Raw genomic sequence first — 22,148 nt, 5'->3', positions numbered from 1 at the left:
ACTATATGTCAAACTTCGTCGTTGCCGTTATCATAATCAAAAGTGTTCAAAACTCGTTGTGCCGATGTTTGGTTGTTAAAAGCAAAGGCAGACACACTTGGTCGAAATAATGAGAAGATGCTATATTGGGAAATTCAGATATTTGCAATGCTGTTTGGGAATTTGGATGCGGATAATAATTGTTGCGATTGCAACAAGTTTCCAACTTTTCCAGTTCCGTTAATATCAATCCCTGTATGTGGCAACGAATTCGTAGTTTTGCCGTACTATAGGCAGCTTTATAATGTGGGGGATTGCCTACTGTAGCCGATTGGATATCTGGGCAAAAAAAAAGAAATTCCCAATAAAACTTAGTCTAAACAACATTCTTACTTTCACTTCTTAAATAATTCTGCTTCTTAGTGTGACTATCGAATTCATCTTCAGCTTTAAATGTCCCAGAACTAATTCCCGTTTCGGAGTTTTTAAGCAAACGAGTGAGCTGCACTACGCCCTCCTGGATAATTTGGTCCAACTCTCTTTCCACGTCTTGAACCAAGTCCGGTTCATTGAACAAATCGACAAATCGATAACTGAACAAATTATTGCCAATTTGAGGAGCGATTTCTTCATCAAGCAAAAACATACCTTAGCCACAAATATAGATCTAGAACATCGAAAACAGCCTCTAGGTGTACTAAATCAATTATGGTTTTAGGGGGTTGTAGGGGTAACTCAATGAATCTGCACAGCCAACCAAACGTTATCGGTTCGTTTTTGCTGAGCTGCCTCGTATAGTGAAGAAAAGGGAATTTAAAAAAGGAGAAAAAAAAACAGAATTGTTACTTTTAGAAACATGGTACACGCAAAGGGCATTTTCTTGTTAATTGGAGAGCAGCAGAAGACGTATCTGGCCCTCAAGGGAAGAGGTACGTACTAAATCATATCAGCAAAAAACTTGAAATCCTCAATGTTACACATGAAATATAACGAGTTGTCTACCGTGGATATATTCACGAATATGTCCTAAAATTTCCTCAAATTTTCAATGCTATTTGAAGGCATGAAAGTTGTTCCTAAGTACGATTAAGTTACTTAAAGTAGAATTTGGTAAATGATAAGCATATAATTCGATTTGCTCTGCAGTAGGGTGGAGTCCTGCCTGAATTATAGGTTCAGGTTCAGACAACAATAAATTCCGTAAAGTGAGCAAATGTTCAAGTTTAAAGGTAGTCACGAAGCCTTGCTCCCACCAGGTTCCATACCTTCCAGCCCTACCTACTGAAATGCTGTTCATCTCTCATTCTCACCCTTATTGTTCATTGTAAGCTTGATAAAAGAATAAAACATGATGCGTCGTATGCTCCTATTATGGATTTATTTTGGGTAAAACTATGTATGAATAGTGGAGCAAACTCACAAATTTAGTCCCATGCCAATAGCATCAGTGGCCACCAAGATCTTGCAGCTGTTTTTGAGATCGTCGAATTTAACTGCCTGCGCCAATTTGGTACCTATTACCAATCAAAAGTTTGTTTTGAAAATTGCCACAGATTTACCTCGAGGCAGACCACCGTAGATCACTACTACTTCATTTCCCCCACTTTCAATGGCACGTGAAACAGAGTATATCTCATTTTTGCTGAAGCACACGATACAGTCGCCAGGCTGCACGTTTTGCAAACTACCTGCAAAGAAATAAATACACATGAAAGGAAAGGGCTTTTCTCCACAGTAGTTATATTATTTGCAGAGTTTATGCAAATAGAACGTGGGAACAAGACTAAGAAATTGGAAAAGGAGGGTGAGTTTTAACGCTAAGATGGATTTGGCGGCCAACATCTGCTTATATATAGTTAATAACGTTGTAAATGGGTTCACTAAGCGCCAATAAAGTATCAAGTCAAACATACCTAAAGCTTTGTCTTCAACTTTCAATTCAGTTAACCTTTTATAATTACGCACTTTTACGCCCTCCCCAGTAGTCAAGCAAAGTTGGTTTATTAAATCCACTGCGCCGATTTCGCCGCATAAATGAATCTCCTTTGCAGTGAGCACTGAAAGGGCTTTAGTCCAGGCCCAATCTCTTTGTGGATCCCTTATGATTTAAATATCATCGATTATGGCCACTTCATCTAAGGGTGAAATATTATCTCACTAGACAAACTTTAACTCTTGAATTTTTCAGAAGGGAAATTAAAACAAAAATGTGAGGTGAATAGAAAGTTCTTTAAATGGTGTCAATGACTTGAATGGTCTTCTAAAAACTGAATTAGTTATTATGACTATTAAAAAAACTGAAATTGTGGGTCAACAGTCAATATAAAACATAAAACTAATAGATTTTCAAGATACTCTAATAAATTTCATAAACTAAGAAATCATCCTATACATACAGGCTGTGAAAAAAATAATAATAACAAGCAATGCTATAACTCAGTTATTTATGAGCAGATTTTGATGAACCAACCATGACAATGAAATAAAATGATATTTTTCAGATTACAAGGCACCATCAAAGTTGATATTTTTTTAACTCAACTTCTTCTCCTTCAGGTGTCCACTTCAGAATTTCAAATAAAACTTTTGCAAGCAAGCAAGCAAGCAAACTGGCAAGCTGTAGAAGCAAAAACTGTTAAAAGTAGGAAATTGAGGCAATTCAAAATTCCAATACTTACAAGGAATGTTTACTAAAGTCATTTCAACTGCACAAGAAACTTGGGCTGAGGCATTTTTAGCTGGATCTGCAAATTTTCTCTCTTCTCCTGTGACCAGGTCACATGGGGTTTCCTAAAAACCGCAGATATTCTTCAATACTTATACACCATGTCATTGCATTTGCTAAAAACTTCTGAGACCAATAACTTCAAAGGCCCACAATAAACGCCCGATTTTGCTGTAATAAAGCATTCAAAGGCATGGTAAGTCTTGTCCAAGTTGGCGGGACCTGTATAAAAGATAATTTTCCTGTTTATAAATCTGGCTTCAGGGTACCAATTAGCAGGAAATCTGTACATAATAATCAGTAAAGGAAAGTTTAGTAAAGCAGTTTTACAGAAAGCAAATGTAGAAAATTATGCTCCTGCATAACTTAGCAAGACTAATAACTCAAACGTTAGTTACTGCAGATCTGAGTGTTAGGACTTGCGACGTATTGTTTTATCACGGATTATGGTTGGGTTATTTATTAGTTTAAATGTTCAAAGTGAGTAAGAAACTGAAGTTACGCCCATGGACAACCCCAGTCATTGTGTAATACTGTTGGAATTCCTAGCGCTTAACACCCATCTTCGGTTGAGGGAAGTTATTTTATGATTGGGATTTCCAGCACTATTCTTTGTCGGACTAACATTGCGAATCTAAATTAAAGATACCGCCAAACGAATACAATGGTTGGGCTCCAATAAAAGCCCAGCAATCGTGCTTCTAAGTGCTACGCTTTAACGCGACAAGGTAGCCTAGAAGCCTCTAATGGGGCCTTATCGGGGGTACGCCTATGGGTGTTACACCTCCGTATCAATATTTAAGGAGAGTGCGAAACTGAAGAAGCTCTCTTTTCTCCCTACTTCATCACGGACTCGTACGCGTTAGACTCTCGTCAACATTCTTTATTCTCGATATTGTATAGTTGTTAATGTTATCAATAAACCTTTGTTAAGTTAAGAAGGTTTAGTTTCTTTTATACGCGAAAACAGTGTCTCTGAGACTGCGAACTCAGGGTGGTCCTTCATAATCGATCAATCCAGTCCACGATCTACGTAGTTCATGGTTATCGTATCGAAAGGGGTGAATCGACCCAACCACGTACACGCGCCAAATTTGGACCAAACACTGAGATCTTTTTCAAATCGTTCATACATTCCAAATGTGGGAACATTTGTTTGGCATGTCGCAAGAAATAAGGGAAAATGTCGGTATGATTCCGTGAGCCCTGTAGAATATCGCTTACTATTACATGTAAATCAACAAGCAGGGCTGATGTCTCTAGGCAATACCTTCGAAAACTAACATATGCTTGGTGTTGAAGGTAATCTACAATGAAACTATATTACACCAATGCGAAGACGAAGAACTCACTGTCTAACTCATTTTCCGCTAACGAGTGCTCGATGGACGGGTTCTGGAAAAACTTGTTTAAAATTGTCAACAAATCTGCCTTGTTAACCTTTCGGGGGCCGCGCGCGGAGTCTCACTCCGCAAGATTAATATATTTAAAATAATTCCGTGATGCGTCACCTGCTGATGTGGCGCTGCACAGTAGTCTCATAAAATGCGTTAATAGTGGCGCATGCGCTTTTGTACGTCATTTAGTGCGTTTCGTCTTGGTACTTTCTTCATTGCGGACGGTAATTCCCCATACGACCTTCCTTGCCTTAGTTTTGTGTTTAATAAAAGTATACAACTAAGTTAAAATTGTGTTACTAAACAAGATAAGTTGTTTTTTTTCTTTAAAAATGACATCTAAATGTTTCGAACTATTAATTTTTTAGATGTGTTCTTGGGAAGACGAACAGAACCATTTGAAAAAACTTATGGAAGAGTGTTTGTGGGAAGATATACCACAAGATACTTTTGATGATGACGATAAAGATTTGGAAGAGGATGATCTGGTTGAAACACAACGTATTGATAGCAGCACCGAACAAGAATATTCCGATTCTGAAAGTGGTGAAGAAATTTCAATACAGGGGCCTACTTTCACTGGTAAAGACAAAACAACAATTTGGTCAAAACATCCAATAGCAAGATATGAAAGGACTCGAAAAGAAAATCTTATAAAAGATCTTCCAGGTGTCAAAACTTGTCTAAAACACGTAAAAAAAGAATCAAAAATTTTGAGTAACTTTTTTTCGGATAAAATTCTCAACGATATTGTAATTCACACAAATCAGTATATACTAGGGAATCGAGATAATTACCAAAGAGAAAAAGATGCAAAAATTACTGATTTATTTGAAGTTAAAGCACTTATCGGACTTCTGTATTTATCTGGAGTTCTAAAATCTAATCGGCTAAATTTCGACGAAATGTGGGACAAAAATGGGACAGGAGTGGAGCTGTTTCGACTGACAATGCCTCAACAAAGATTTCGTTTCCTCATTTAGCATCTAAAATTTGATGATGGGACCACACGATCCGACAGACGGCAGTATGATAAACTGGCTCCAATAAGGGAAATTTTTACTGATTTTGTCTTAAAATGTAAAGCTGCATATGTGCCTTTTGAGAACGTGACCATTGATGAGAAGCTCGAAGCTTTCCGGGGAAAATGCAGCTTTCGGCAATACATACCTAGCAAGCCCGGTAGATATGGACTTAAGATGTTCGCCCTAGTTGATTCAAAAACATTTTTCATCGTGAATTTAGAGGTTTACCTTGGTCGTCAACCAGAAGGTCCCTTTTCATTTAGTAATTCGCCAAAAGATGTGGTTATGAGGCTTTGCGACCCGATAAAAGGTACTGGCAGAAATATCACAGTGGATAACTGATTTACCAGCATGGAACTTCTTCAAACTTTGAAAAAGGATTTTAACTTGACTCTTATTGGTACAATAAGAAAGAACAAGAGAGAGCTGCCGCAAGAGTTTACCCGTCCTACAAATCGTCCTAATTTATCAAGCATGTTTGCTTTTCATAACCATGCCACACTTGTATCTTTTCTTCCAAAAAGAAATAAAAATGTCCTGTTGGTATCGAGCACACATCACGATGACAAAATTGATGAAACACAGGAAAACCCGAAATAATATTGGATTATAACGCCACCAAAGGTGGAGTGGACTGCGTTGATAAACTATGTGCGGCTTATGATGTTTCGAGAAACACTCGGAGATGGCCCATGGTGCTATTTTATTCTCTTCTCAATGTAGCAGGAATTAATTCATACGTCGTATATTCTATCAATAACTCGACATGGAACGTTAGAAGACGTCAATTTCTAAGACGATTATCATTCCAACTAATAGAAGGCCACCTTCGACGCCGTGTAACGCAAAATGTTTCAAATATTTTGAAACGACGAATAAGAAGCATTTTGGGGATCGATGCCAATCCGAAACCCGCTGCTGCGGCGGCGAATGTGCGTGGTCGTTGCGTTTATTGTGACCAAAAAAAAAATCGGCCTATGCGATTTTCATGTATTAAATGCAGAAAATTTTTATTTTTAGAGCACTCACTAAATATTTGTAATGAGTGTTCTGCTGTAGAAGAAGAAAGTGAATAAGACATTCGTTTTCTAGAATTAGTTTCACTTCATTTTTTGCTATATAGTAAAATAATTTGTTTAGTTTTTATGTTTAACAATAATAGAATACTACATTTTATTCCCTGTTTAAAAATTAATAAATAATTGGTTAAGAAAGCACAAAAGTGTTTAGCGGAATAGTAGTCCGCGTGCGACCTTTTATGTCTTGATTTAAGAGCGACCTCCGAAAGGTTAAGGTTGCCAGTGAGCTCCGCTTCCACGTTAATATCATCGGGATTGGGATTTACTTGAATGGGGGTAAATAGGGAGGAGACACTGTCTTTGGAACCCTTTCTAAACCGGATTTGCAGGCGAAGGAGGAGACCTATTTGACGGTTTACATCGGTTAGGGGCAAAGGATTCTGAAGGAAAACACTGTTTACTGTGCGAAGTACTGTACGCATTTTTGACTTCTGTAACATTTTAGATAAGAAAAATTCCTTAGAAAAATCTTTAGAAAAATTGTAAAATTATAATATAAACATTTTAAATAAAATCTAACCTCATTAGTGTTAGAAAGGCAATGTGAAAGAACAATTCAGGCTATGTGTCCCCTCCTTTATTGCTACTGTATAAAAAGAGAAAGGCATACTTTGCAAGCTTGTCATTCGATACAGCTTATAAATTGAGGTGCGTCGACCTTGTGGTGCATTCCTTACTCGAAAGCTGTTCACTCCGGAACCTGCACCGACAAGTGACACATACTCAAGTTGCACTTGGCTGGTACCCAGTACCGGAAGTACAGAAAGGGTTCGTTCGCCTTTAAAAAGCAAACGACACCCTGAAACTTCTGCTTTCTGGTCCGCTCCTTCGATTCGGAACATCTCCATAATTCTAAGCATTCTTAAGATAAAGTACCAAGTGTATCACGCAGTATTATTATACAAAGCTGTGATACTAGTGTAAATAAATAGTCCAGTGTTAATAAAGTGATTAAGTAGGAAAACACGTATCTTATGTCCAGGATCAGTTTCTTTGTCGGGTTGAATACTGATGCCTCCAGTGTGTTCATTTAGGAACGGGTTATTTGATTACCCCGTTAGCTCCAGCTACATGCATCACCGTATCGACGCCAAGTCGGTGTTCATAAACACACTTCTAAATCTAACAACGCCATCAGTTGTCAAGGTCATACAATATTGACGATCATATATTTAGTTTGTGGGCTTCTTTGGTTGGTTTCGTCTTCGAAGGGTAAACGTTGGATGAGTATTAACCGTTTTTAGTAACTTTAATTAAAATATTTTCTTAAATATTTATCGCACTGAGTTGAGAAAATACCATAATTAATATGGTTATACAGAGAGATCCAATGAAAAATATGCAACTTGCTTTGTCTCTTTTTGTGCAATTTAAAACACAAATGCTGGAAACACGTCGATTTTGTTTCGAAAGGGGACATATTTTAAACATGAATTCTAACTCACATATTCAGTCCTCCGGCGGAAGACAATATCACCCTTAAAATTTTAAATGGGAAGTGGGGTTGAGTGATAAATCCTTTTAAAGAGCACACACTTATCTTGCTAATGATGTCCTATTTGTTGGATTTTTCTTAAACAGTTAATGTATAAATGATTTTAGGAACCTCAACCCTGTAATTTTAGTATTAATGAAACAGACACCTAGATTTTATTTCACTAACAACTTGTGGTTTCAAGGACACTAAAACCAAGATCTCCATCAGGACAAAAAAAAACCTTTTTTTTCCTTTGTATTTTTTGTGCTAAAAATAAAATTAGTCTGTGCACGCGTTTAGCTTGGTTGCTTTTGAAATTATTTCAATTTTACTGTAAAACTATTAGTAAGTTAACTGTCAGTCAATTGACAGTTTATAATCATGTCATTAATTTATTTTCTTTGGGGTCATGTGAAGGGTTTAGTGTACACGACACCAGTAATAAATGTTGAAGAATTAACTGAAAGAATTTTCAATGCTTTTGATGTGATTTGGAATACCCCTGGAATTTTCCAAAGGGTACAACAAAACTTGTTACGACGGTGCAATTTATGTATTGATCACCGCGGTCATCACTTTGAACATTTATTGTAATATTAGTATTTATTTCATTGTAATTAGATAGTATTAAAAGCAATGATAGAAAAACCTCAGACTTTCCTTAAAAAAAGCGTTTAAAGTCGATATGACAATAATTGTCATTTTTCTGGACTACCGTTCACTTTAGAGTATTTTACTAAGAGTGACTTTTAATGCAGAATTGACTGTTCTTTAACATTTTTGAACTCTTTTACCGATAAATCTAAATTTAAAAAAGTTTTGGATGAAAATATGTAATGATACACATGTAACTAGCGCCCTCTATTATGTACAAATTTTAATTATGCCCATCAAATTTATCGGATTACGAAACAAAGATACACCAATTTTCATTTCAATAGTCCCAGTAGTTTTACAATAAATTTTAAAAAAAGAAAAAAAAGTAGAATTTTAATACCCTGTATCTCAGAAATGATGGGTCTTAAGACAATCTTTTATTAAGTAAACTATATTTATTTTTCGATAATCTGTTACCTCTATCAATTTGTCACCATAATTTTGAAACATCCTGTATATGTCGGAAATTTATTAGTCTTTAAGATTTGTAAAAGTAGCATTAGGATAGACAATAAGATGAAGGGCAGGCTGACAGGACCATCTGAAGACAAAGCACTGTCGAATTAGGTCACTATTGCCACAACGCGCTTAAGAGGCCATGTGTGCTAATTATTTGGGTGACACTAAACTATTGGTTTCTTTGCAATAGGGACTAGCAGGTACTTTTCCCATGGTTCTGAAGGACTCACCAGCACTGGGAAAGTTAAGACAACAGGGAGAAAGAACTGGCAGTTAATAGATTGATGGGAAGAAAAACGTTCGTGGAATAGTGAACTGGTTTGTCTGTCTCTTCTATCTTTCTTTTCTCTGTTAATAAAAAAACGATATACCAAATACAAAGAAATGGAGAATACTTCTAAAGTTACCCCGACATATATAACATGTTGACATTTTGATTGAAGAGGTTATAGGGGACATTGAGGTAAAGAATTTTTAAATATAAATCCCTAATCGGGAATGAGCCGTTTTGGCGTTGGCGCAATTTTTGTCCAAAAACATAATATGATCTCGTTCATCCCAAAAGACTTCGATGTTTCACTATTTTTTATTGAAGATAACGCAAAAAAATTATAACAATGGATTCAAAATGGCAACTTCCAACTTCGTTACATAAATTTGTCCATCGAATCATGGAATCATGGAATGTCTTTAATAAAAAATAGTGAAACATCGAAGTCTTTTGGCATCAACGAGATTATATTATGTTTTTGGACAAAAATTGCTCCAAGGCCAAAACTGCTCTCATTTTCGATTACTGGTTTATATGCAAAAATTCTTTATCGCAATGTCCCCTATAACCTCATCAAGTTTGGCACCACCCTTTTGATTCATGCTGTACACATATATTTGTGTGAAAAACTAAATTACAGTTTTCGCAAAGTCCAACATCACATTTTATACATTTCGTACGCATTTTTTATACACCGATTTTTTTTCTTCTGAAGCATAGGCACTAATAAGTGATCTTGGCAATCGAATCTGATATTATTAGACACTCTGTAAAATGATCTGCTGGAAGCAGATCTTACTAGCCTACCCCTTTATTTCACACATCTAAATTTTCTAGGCGCGTCATTCAAAATGAGAAGAGATACATTTTTAGAATATAAAAACCGATAGATGCAAAATAATTTTTAGGTGTTATATTTAGAAATGCCATAATTATTAAAGTTTATTGATTTGACTGATATGCAGCCAATATTACACCCAATATTCTTTTTCAGGTTTGCGATTTGAAGAAACTTCTTAAGAATGGTAAATTGTTTATAAATTGTAACTGCATACAAATAATGTAATGTAATGTGTTTTCAGGAAGGTGCGTTACAAAAAGTTAATGCCCAGTCAGTTGATGAATTTCGGCAAATAGAAAAATTAATTTATGAGAAGTTATTATTGCAAAAAGATTTAGAACTTCAGAAGATCCAAAAGAACGCCGAACTCGAACTCCAGAAGGTCCTAAAGAATGCCGAACTCCAGAAGCTCCAAAAAGATATCGAAATTCAACTTCTCAAAAAAGAACTACAAATTACCATCCAGTAGTATAAAATAAAATTAGAAAAATTGAACAGTGAGATTGTTAGTTTATGTGACTTTAATTGTTGTGAATTAATTTAATTAACCTTGTTATCTTTTAGAGAAGGAAAAATTGGGAGATATTTAAACAGAACGAACATATTACAGTAAGAGGTTTCCTGAATGAAACCCAATTCAAAAATTTTGACCGCACGCTCAGCTTAAGATACGACCAGTTTAGGGAATTTGCAAGTCAATATCAAGAGTCTTTCAAATCATGGGGCTTCGCTGTCAATAGGTTTGCGGATGCGGCGTCAAAATTATACTCTAAAATGTGCAAAGCTGCGCATCCATTTTTCTCCATTGGGTAAATTTATTGCATTCCCGAAAATTATTTACGTGAAACAGAATGGCGAATCTTAGGTTTCCTTTGGGAGACAGATCCATTACCTTCAGAAAATCTGAGAATGGAAAAACACGATAGGGAAGTAGTTAGTATCTCTGTACTAAAGATGGACTCCGTTTCCGTCCCGGACTCCCTATAAACAGTTTTTTCTGGGAGATTAGAATTATACGAAATATATACGGATTGCGGCATCGATTAGTGTCTATGAACGCGCACCCACGTCGCGCATTCGATATGATCTCTGGTGCAGCGGCGACAGGAATTGAAAATTTGCATGTGGGGAACATTGGTTATTTTTATATCGAAAATTAACACAAATACCTCTACCTAATACTAATAATTTTGTTAATTTTCGATATAAAAGTAACCAATGTTGTCTATACGCAAATTTCCGTCGCCGCTGCACCACATATCGTACCAAATGCGCGACGTGGGTGCACGTTCATAGACACTAATCGATGCCGCAATATGTGTATGTCGGAGATTTCTTAGTTTTTAAGTTCTGTAAATGTAATATTAGAAGAGACAATAAGATGTAGGGCAGGCTGACAGCCTTCTTAAGAAAAAGCATTGTCGAGCGAGGTCACTAATACCACGACGCTCTTAAGTGGTCATGTGTGCTAATTATTTGGGTGACACTAAACTATGGGTTCCTTTGTAATAGTGACTAGCAGGTACTTTTCCCACAGTTCTGAAGGACTCACCAGAACTGGGAAAGTTAAGACAACAGGGACAAAGAACCGGCAGTTAATAGATTGACGAGCAGAAGAGCGGTCGTGGGGTAGTGAATTCGCTAATCTGTCTTCATTCTTTGACTATTAAAAAGATACCTTTCCTCGAAAATGGAAAACGCATCAAACGCTATTCCGACACACACACACACATACATATATGTCGGAGATTTATTAGTCCTTAAGTTAGAATTATACCATTAAAACCGATAATAGATGAGGGGCAGGCTGACAAAGCCATCTTGAAGATAAAGCATTGTCAAACGAGGTCACTACTACCGACATAATTAAGTGCCCACGTGTGGGATTTGTCCACGAGAAACAGGGACTAGCAGGTACTCCCCTTGGGTCTTAAGGACCACCCGATCGGGGAAAGTTAAGAAGAGAAAAGGAACAAGTAGTTAAGAGATAGAAGGGCAGAAGGGCGGTCGAGTAGTAGTGAATTCGTTAGTTCGCCTTTCTACTTTTGCTTTCTTAAATTATTATAACGTTAAACATGGAAAACGTTTCTAATATTACCCCGACATATATATATGTTATGCCAACGTTCACATCTTGCAGACACTGAATAAGATATTCGGCGTATCGATTGTATAGTTTATATTATTTTTTCCGATTACGAATCGGGTCTCTAAAAGGGCCAGAACTGATTTGGTATTCTTTGCGACCAGACGCCTTGTATTATTTTTTTTAAATTAAAATCTCGCTACCGAACCGTTAGTTTCAATTTTAAAAACTACCGAAAATTAAACCTACACTCAACATAACTTATATATATGATGTTCAGATCTTCCTGTAACCATAGCAACCAATCCAAGGCATAACCTGACAATAATTTGTATTATTTAATGTTATTATTGAAAATTATATAAAATTTCATATTATGGGAAAACGGTAAAAGATAGGTATAGAACAATTGAACGAGAATTAATTAGTGATTCTAATTAATACATAAAAATGTATACAGTCTGTCCCAGATAAGGATGAACAGCATGGGGATCTCGGAAACGGTAATAGATACAAAATGGTTTAAATTGGGAAAAAGTTGGGCAATTTAAAGCAAATTAATAATCTGTTTTTATATCGGCGAAAGTCCGAATAGTTACGAAGATATCCGGAAAAAAACGAATTTGGCGGTATTCGTTTTTTGCAAATAACTCTTATACGGTTATAGTTAGAGGAATAAAAGTTTTACATTATTAAAGCACTTTTTTGAGAACTGTTTAGCAGTGTTGCCAGTTTTCTTATTACATCCTTACTTTCGGAGAAAAATGAGTAAACTTTTGATTTTCATATGGGCGTGATATCAATTATTTATATTTTCAAAATCGTCATAAAATTCCCTTTTAAGCCATGTATTACATTTAATATTTTTCTCAGAAACTCTATGAGTTATAGCCATTAAAGTATTTTTTGATAAGTCGGCCATGATTTTGACTTATAGTAATGGTACACATTAAATAAATGAATGCTGTGGAAACGTCAAAATTATTTAAAAGTATAAATATATTACTGGTATCAGCCTAAAGTTAAAAAAATAATTGTTTCAAATTATGTATTTAATAACAACAATGCAGCTAAACTTGGATCGAATCGAAATCTCAAATTATAACAAATGTTCAAATAAACCACCATTATTTTCCAGGCATAGGTATGCTCTTTTCACAGTCGAATCTAAAATTCTGTTTAACATTTCTGGGGTAATTGTATTGAATGCCTCTCTTACACATATTTCTAATTCTTCTTCGTTTTCAAAATTTTGAGTGTATACTTTGTTTTTTATGTAACCCCAGAGGAAAAAATCCAATGGTGTTATGTCCGGAAATCGCACTGGCCACAAAACGTTATTGTGAGTTCCAATAGATCTTCTTGGAAACTGCTTAGTGAGATATTCCCTAACGACCCTCGCCTTATGTGCTGGAGCCCCATCTTGCTGGAACCAACAGTCACGAATTTCCGCTAATGGTAAATTATCAAATGCATTTTCAAAATCATGTTGCAATATGTTGAGATACTGGTCTGAAGTGAGAGAGTTGTAATAGAAAACTGGTCCGATAATTCTATTTCCAAATATTCAACACCACACATTAAACCCAAAGCGATGTTGGTGTCTTGATGATTTTTTTAATCGTGGATTCTGTTGTGACCAATAATGAGTATTGTGTCGGTTAAAAATTCCATTGTTGGTTACCATGCTTTCATCTGTCCAAATTATTTTAGAAGGAAAATTTATATCATCTTCACATTTTCTTGTATACCACGCGCAAAAACTTCTACGCCTCACTTCATCACCTTGTACAAAAGCATGGCAAACTTTAAATTTATAAGGACGAAAACTGTTCTTTCTTAAAACACGACGGGCCGTTGACTTAGCAACACCAGTACGCATCTCAATATACCTACATTATGCTTCGGGAGTTTCTATAATAGATTGTAAAACAGCATATTGTATATCTTCGGTTAACTTCTTTTTGCGAACATTTACTGGTTGTTTAAACGAACCATATTCTTTTAAATTAGACATCAGTCTTCTAAATATGGATTTTCCGGGTTGCTTTCTTTCCGGGAACTGATTAAAATACATATGTTCAGCATCTACACAATTTCTATGACATAATATGTAGCATGACAACATATCAAATTTCTCTTCATTAGAAAAGCAATTTTGAGCCATTATTATGCACACGTCAAACAAATTTAAGGTTTTGCAACTTTTAAATAATTTTGACGTTTCCACAGCATTCATTTATTTAATGTGTACCATTACTATAAGTCAAAATCATGGCCGACTTATCAAAAAATACTTTATGAGTTATAACCATTAGAGTTTCTAAGAAAAATATTAAATGTAATACATGGCTGAAAAGGGAATTTTATGACGATTTTGAAAATATAAATAATTGATATCACGCCCATATGAAAATCAAAAGTTTACTCATTTTTCTCCGAAAGTAAGGATGTAATAAGAAAACTGGCAACACTGCTAAACAGTTCTCAAAAAAGTGCTTTAATAATGTAAAACTTTTATTCCTCTACCTATAACCGTATAAAAGTTATTTGCAAAAAACGAAAACCGCCAAATTCGTTTTTTTCCGGATATCTTCGTAACTATTCGGAATTTCGCCGATATAAAAACAGATTATTAATTTGTGTTAGGGCTTGTGTAGAGGACAGAATATCCGATAATTAATTTAATCTATTAGTTCGATAAGTTGTATTCTTCATAAGCCTAGTATTAAATCTGTGACTAGTATGGAAGGAACCCGTGTGCTACGCCTATGGACATTACTCGTTTCTCTTGCCATTTTGCCCGTATGACCAGATGTTGATTCGCATTTCGTTTGATCTTAGACTAACTATGTAATAAAACTCCTCGCCGACCTTTTGTGCGTACTAGAATTTAGACACGTTCTCGATGCTGGTCATAAACGCCCTCCAATAAAACCCAATTATATTGTTAAAGTTAGGCAAGTCACAAGGACAAATCTAGAAGAAGTGCCGATGATGACCTCTTAGTTTCTGGTACGCTTATGTACGCTTACCATTAACTTTAGTATTTAAGATTTTGCAAGAAGAAAATTCGCTCTCTTCTTGTGCGTCTCCGTCGACTCTTAACTCCGTACTTTGCACGTTACTCGTACGCGATTACTTTACTCACGGTTCCTATACACGGTTAATTAGTACACTAGTTAACTTGTCACGAAAAGTTGTTATTTCTTTGTTAAATTACTCGAAATTGTTGGTGAACAATAAACCTTCGTTACCGTTAAAAAGGGTTTTTGTTTTCTTCATTTGCACGAACACGGTGTCTCTGAGACCGCGAACTAAGGGTGGTCCTTCGCAAGCATCCAGTCCATTGCTTACTAGACGTATCAAGAATTAGGCCATGTCTAATCAACATCTTGGTACCACGATCCCGGATTAAACATTTTTGGTCCTTCGAGACGGATTAAACATTTTTGGTCACTTCGAACCGGATATCACGGGACTGGATCAAAACCTGTGGAACATAGGACATCGAAAGCGGAATAAGGAGTAGAATGGTGGATCCCAAAAAGAGCAAGAAACAATCCCGGTGAGTCAGTTCCTTTTTATCACGATTTTTCCTCTTTGAATTTGCATAACCTCATAATCCCGATTTCCATTTGATACCTTAAATGGTCGTTAGTTGTATGAGATTGATACGACTTATTTACTTTGGTTTATGCTCGATTTATGCACATTAAAGAAGTCGAAACTAGTTAATTTCTCCAGTCATACTTCTGTTTGAATTACGTAAATTGATTTATTTTAACGCCACGTTATCAATAGTAGTTAAAAATGACCACGAGAACTCAAAAAGAAAAAATTTCAAAACGATCCGAAATGGAAGTAGGCTCAGCAGAATCTCTGAGCGAAAACGATGAATTTCGAGTACTTTTGCACGCTCACAGAATTTTAACTAAACGTTTATCCTGTTTTAAATAGTACCTTTGTGATAACAGAGACATTCAAGAAACAGTTCAATTAGAAATCCGCCTCAAGAACGTGGAGGAGAACTATAATCAGTTCGATAAAGTACAATCTCGTCTAGAATTTTTAAGTTTAAACGAAGAAGAACAACGGATTGAGATCGAATCAGCCTACTTTAATTTAATTTCAGAATTAAAGAAGTTAATAAATTCAATTAGCAAAAATCAAAATAGTACTAATACTCATTTAGGAAAACAAAATTCACCAAGAGGTCTGGGAAAATTACCAGATTTAGGCTTACGTACATTTTATGGCAGTTATGAAACTTGGTTCAGTTTCAAAAACATATTTGATTCCTTAGTCCATAGCAGAACCGACTTGAGTGAAACAGAAAAATTGTTATATCTAAAATTATGCTGTAAAGGCGATGCGCTAAATCTCATAGACACTCTCGACATAACTCCCGATAATTATACAATCGCTTTAAATCTGTTACAAAAAAGATACGAGAATAAAAAGGCAGTTATTAACATTCACGCTAAAGGTTTAGTTCTTAATTTACCAAACGCGAATAAAGGATCATCTGTAAATATTAGAAAATTAATAGACGCAGTTCAGCAACATAAATCATCATTAGAAAAATTAAAATTACCCGTGGATCAATGGGATGTTTTGTTGATACCGATAATATTAAACAAACTGGATGATAGTACTAATCACGAGTGGGAGCGGAAACAATGTAATACTGAATTGCCGACTGTTGATCAATTAACGGAATTTTTAACCGAAAAATGTCGTTTGTTGGAAGCGGTTCGCGGCTTCTCAACCATACAATCAAATAAGCATGACAGGGATAGAACGCAAAACAAAGGCCACGAGAAAAGAAACGAATCACATCAGTTTAGGAATTATTCGTATTCTTTGACCGAAAAAATCAGTAAGTGCTACATCTGCACCGAAAACCATTTTATTCATCAATGTCCTCGTTTTATCCAATTATCAGTGTCGGACAAATATGACGAAATTCGAAGACATAAATTGTGCAGCAACTGTTTACGTCCAGGGCATCTGAAACAGGAATGTAGATCAAGAGGCTGCAAAAAATGCAACCAAAAACATAATAGCACGTTACATATAGAGAAACGTTCAGGGAGTGAACATGTTCAAAATTCTAGCAACAGCAGCACTAATGAACCTTCCTCATCATTAACTGAACATGAATCATCGATCAGTTTTCCATCTAATCCTTCGGCTCACGATGTATCTAGAAGGTATGGAGAATCCAAACAATCTACAGTTCTAACAATCGGCCAAAGTAACGCGGTCACGTACGATACGGAAAACAATCCTTTGGCATTATCATCGTTAGGTATTGATAAAAATCATGTACTACTATCCACGGCTACCATCCTCATCTCAAACAGAAAAGGATATAAATGCAATGCCTTACTCGATTGCGGAAGCCAGTCAAATTTAATGACAGAAAACTTCTGCAGAAAGTTAAACTTAAGTCCCCAAAAAATTGACCTTTCATTGTCAGGTATCAGTCAAATTGTCACAAAGATTAATCAGCGAGTGCACACGAAAATAAAATCCAGGTTCAACGAATATGAATCTAACATAGCATTTTTGGTTTTGCCCATTCTTACCGAAAATCTACCCTCATTTAGATTTCCTAGTTCGGTACTTCAAATTCCAATAAATATCAATCTAGTTGATGAAAAATTTAATGAACTAAAACAAATTGATGTTTTATTAGGGGTAGACATATTTTATAATCTGTTAGGTTCGGGTAAACTTAAATTAGGAAAGGGATTGCCAATGTTACAAGAAACCTCTTTAGGCTGGGTAATATCGGGCAATTTAATATGCAGAGAATCTCAAAGTCGGAAAGTAGTGTGCAACCTTGCGACTAGTATTTCAAATAAAACATTAAATGACTCGTTGACGAAATTCTGGCAGATTGAGGAGTTTGAAAATGTTAAATTCATATCAAAAGATGAAAATTACTGTGAGGAATACTTTAGTAAAACTACAACCCGCGACATGGACAACAGTTTTGTCGTAAGGTATCCGTTCAATAATCAAACAGATTTTAGTCTCGGTGACTCCAAATCGAATGCCCTAAAGCGGTTAAAAAATGTAGAGAAAAGGTTAGAAAAGGACAAGGACCTCAAGAAGCAGTACGTAAAATTTATGACGGAATATGAGAACTTAGGCCACATGACGCTTCAAGGGCCCATTGAAAAGGACATCTCTATTCCAAACAATTCTTATTTTTTACCCCACAGTGCGGTACTAAAGAATTCTATTACCACGAAGTGTCGCGTCGTTTTTGATGCAAGCTGCAAAACAAGTTCAGGAATTTCCCTGAATGACACGCTTTTGGTAGGACCAGTAGTACAAGATGACTTGTACTCAATTTTGATACGTCTAAGACTTCGCAAAATTGTTTTGAGCGCGGACATCAAAATGATGTACCGATGTATAAAAATTCATGAGGAAGAACGGAACTTCCAAAAGATTCTATGGCGACCAAATCTTAATGATCCGATTAATGTGTATAAACTCAACACGGTAACGTATGGCACATCGAGTGCACCCTTTCAAGCCACACGTTGCTTGATAGAATTGGCCGAGAGCAACAAAGACAGGTATCCACGAACAGCAGAAATAATTAAACGCTCGTTTTACATGGATGATCTGTTGGTTAGCATTGATTCGGAAACAGATGCATTCCAAATTTATAGGGAACTCGACGATATTTTAAGTCAAGCTAATTTTAAATTGAGAAAATGGTCGTCCAACAGTAACATAGTTTTAAACAGTATCCTACAAGCAAACAGTAACGAAAATCACGACAATTTAATTCTACCTCATGAAAATAAGCATCTAAAAACTCTTGGAATCAGCTGGGATCCTAAACAAGATACTCTGAAATACTCAGTAAATATTAAATACGAGCCATCCCGTGTTACCAAAAGGACTATTCTTTCAAAAATTTCGCAGATCTTTGACCCGCTTGGGTTGATAGGTCCCGCATTAACTAGGGCCAAGTTAATCATTCAAGCTCTATGGAAATTACATATCGGTTGGGATCAAGCAGTCCCGAATGACTTAAGACAGATTTGGGAGGAATTCTCAAATGAACTGGAGTGTCTCAATGAATACAAGATCGATAGGCTTGTAATTCCAACAAAGACGGCCTGTGTAAGATTGTACGGATTTTCTGATAGCTCCGAAAAGGCTTACGGAGCCTGTATTTACGTGGCCTCGGAGGATGAGTCAGGTAGTCACGAATTACGACTGTTGACAGGAAAATCAAGGGTAGCTCCAGTTAAAAAACTGACCTTGCCTCGACTTGAGCTTCTAGCGGCCCACCTTTTGGCCAAACTAATGAATACGGTAAGACAAATTTTAGACATACAAATATTAGACGTACGATACTTCACGGATTCTAGTATTGTTTTGGCATGGTTGAAAATTGATCCTGCTCACCTTAAGACCTTTGTTGCCAATCGAGTGGCAAAAATTAATGAATTGACTAAGATAACGGAGTGGGCTCACGTGCCAAGCAAGGCCAACCCTGCAGATGTAATATCGAGAGGATTGAGCCCAAGGGAATTGCTGGGATGTGATCTTTGGTTTCACGGTCCCGAATTTTTAAAGAAAAACACATTAAGGACGGAAGCGAACTTAGATAGCCATGAGGTTCCCGTCGCTGTCTTGCCCGAATTAAAAAATAATTATACCACAGTATATAAAACAACGAGTATAAATAGCGACAACTACTGACTTAACATTTTTGATAGATTTTCTACCTTCTTCAAACTGCACAGAGTAGTAGGTTACATATGCAGATTTAAAAATCGATGCCGCAAAGTGATGAATAAGTCAACAGCCTTGACAGTTGAAGAATTGAACGAATCACTGCTTATATTAGTAAAATTGGTTCAACGGAATAGCTTCGAAAAAGAAATTTCCGACTTATCCAAAAGTAAAAAACTCCCAAGCGATAGTAAAATTTTGAATCTAAACCCATTTCTCGATTCAGAAGGGATACTTCGAGTTAGGAAACGTTTAATAAATTCACAATTTAATTTTGAACAACAACACCCTATTATATTACCGTATAAACATAAATTCACTGACTTAATAATACAGAATGAGCATATGAAACATCTCCACGCGGGAGTTCAAAACTTGCTTTCGATAATTCGCCTCAGATTTTGGATAATAAACGGAAAAAATGCAGTTAAACGTAACCTTAGTAGATGCATAAGATGTTTTAGAGTAAAACCGAAACCTTCGAAATTTTTAATGGATTCCCTTCCGGCCGCAAAGGTAACGCCTTCACGACCTTTTTCCAATTGTGGAATGGATTATGCAGGGCCTATATTCATAAAGGAGGGTACGCTGCGTAGAGCCAAATCCGTAAAAACTTACATATGCATTTTTGTTTGTTTCGCCACACGTGCAGTACATATCGAACTGGTTAAAGATCTTTCAACTAATAGCTTTTTGAATGCATTGGAAAGGTTCTGTTCAAGACGAGGAAAACCAACAAATATACATTCAGACAATGGTTCTAACTTTGTAGGGGCCAATAATTATTTTATCGAACTCAATAACTTAATAAATGATGAATCACACATTAACGCCACAACTACATTTTTAGCCAATCTTTTGATAAAGTGGCATTTCATACCCGCGCGTAGTGCCCATATGGGAGGATTGTGGGAGGTGGTGGTGAAATCGACTAAGTTTCATCTTCGCCGCGTCTTAGGTGAATCATCTCTAACATATGAAGAGATGTACACCTTATTAGTAAAAATCGAAGCTTGTCTCAACTCGCGACCACTAATGCCAATCTCAAACGACATAAACGATTATGCACCCTTAAACCCCGCGCATTTCCTTATTGGTGACTCGTTGGCAAGTTTACCACAACCCGACTACCAGAACGCCGTTATATCTCGCTTATCTCATTACGAACGACTACCACAACTCCAACAACATTTTTGGAATAGTTGGTCCAGAGATTATTTGACAAATTTGCAAACTCGATGCAAATGGAAGAACACTGTAGATAAAACCATAGATATTGGAGCATTAGTTTTACTGGTGGAACACAATACTGCCCCACTGCGCTGGATTTTAGCTCGAGTTGTCGAACTCCATGAAGGAAAGGATCATGTGATACGTGTAGTGTCAGTGCGCTTACCCAGTGGAACTATATCGCGAAGATCATTGTCAAAAATATGCCCATTGCCCATGAATAACGAATAACTCTTTGTAATTAATTTAAAAGGTAACGACCTTTTAACGGGGCCAGCATGTTAGGGCTTGTGTAGAGGACAGAATATTCGATAATTAATTTAATCTATTAGTTCGATATCATATTCTTCATAAGCCTAGTATTAAATCTGTGACTAGTATGTAAGGAACCCGTGTGCTACGCCTATGGACATTATTCGTTTCTCTTGCCACTTTGCCCGTATGACCAGATGTTGATTCGCATTTCGTTTGATCTTAGACTAACTATGTAATAAAACTCCTCGCCGACCTTTTGTGCGTACTAGAATTTAGACACGTTCTCGATGCTGGTCATAAACGCCCTCCAATAAAACCCAATTATATTGTTAAAGTTAGGCAAGTCACAAGGACAAATCTAGAAGAAGTGCCGATGATGACCTCTTAGTTTCTGGTAAGCCTATGTACGCTTACCATTAACTTTAGTATTTAAGATTTTGCAAGAAGAAAATTCGCTCTCTTCTTGTGCGTCTCCGTCGACTCTTAACTCCGTACTTTGCACGTTACTCGTACGCGATTCTTTACTCACGGTTCCTATATACGGTTAATTAGTACACTAGTTAACTTGTCACGAAAAGTTGTTATTTTTTTGCTAAATTACTCGAAATTGTTTGTGAACAATAAACCTTCGTTACCGTTAAAAAGGGTTTTTGTTTTCTTCATTTGCACGAACACGGTGTCTCTGAGACCGCGAATTCAGGGTGGTCCTTCGCAAGCATCCAGTCCATTGCTAATTAGACGTATCAAGAATTAGGCCACGTCTAATCAACATCTTGGTACCACGATCCACGAATAAACAACCGTACCACCTCTATAAAATCTTTACAATCGGATTTTGACAATTTCACAATCCAAAATATTGCAGATATATTTAGAGGGTGATTCATAACTTAT

General features: G+C 36.3%; 2 protein-coding genes and 2 pseudogenes across 2 annotated transcripts; 3 read left to right on the top strand and 1 right to left on the bottom strand.

Moving 5' to 3' along the window:
* Positions 1–421: 421 nt before the first annotated feature.
* Positions 422–4,145, bottom strand: LOC136418880 (ATP-dependent RNA helicase SUV3 homolog, mitochondrial-like; annotated as a pseudogene).
* A 324-nt stretch (positions 4,146–4,469) lies between these two features.
* On the top strand, positions 4,470–5,726 carry LOC136418879 (piggyBac transposable element-derived protein 4-like; annotated as a pseudogene).
* A 10,128-nt stretch (positions 5,727–15,854) lies between these two features.
* LOC136418878 (uncharacterized) lies at positions 15,855–19,736 on the top strand. Its single transcript, XM_066405103.1, has 2 exons — positions 15,855–15,902; positions 15,957–19,736. Exons 1-2 carry the CDS (start codon positions 15,855–15,857, stop codon positions 19,734–19,736), a joined length of 3,828 nt encoding a protein of 1,275 aa, XP_066261200.1.
* A 582-nt stretch (positions 19,737–20,318) lies between these two features.
* LOC136418877 (uncharacterized) lies at positions 20,319–21,230 on the top strand. The gene is made up of 2 exons (XM_066405102.1): positions 20,319–20,352; positions 20,542–21,230. Exons 1-2 carry the CDS (start codon positions 20,319–20,321, stop codon positions 21,228–21,230), a joined length of 723 nt encoding a protein of 240 aa, XP_066261199.1.
* Positions 21,231–22,148: the final 918 nt, after the last annotated feature.

Source organism: Euwallacea similis, unplaced genomic scaffold (genome assembly GCF_039881205.1).
Source record: "Euwallacea similis isolate ESF13 unplaced genomic scaffold, ESF131.1 scaffold_41, whole genome shotgun sequence".
NCBI lineage: Eukaryota > Metazoa > Arthropoda > Insecta > Coleoptera > Curculionidae > Euwallacea > Euwallacea similis.
This window is presented reverse-complemented; position numbering and strand designations above follow the sequence as displayed.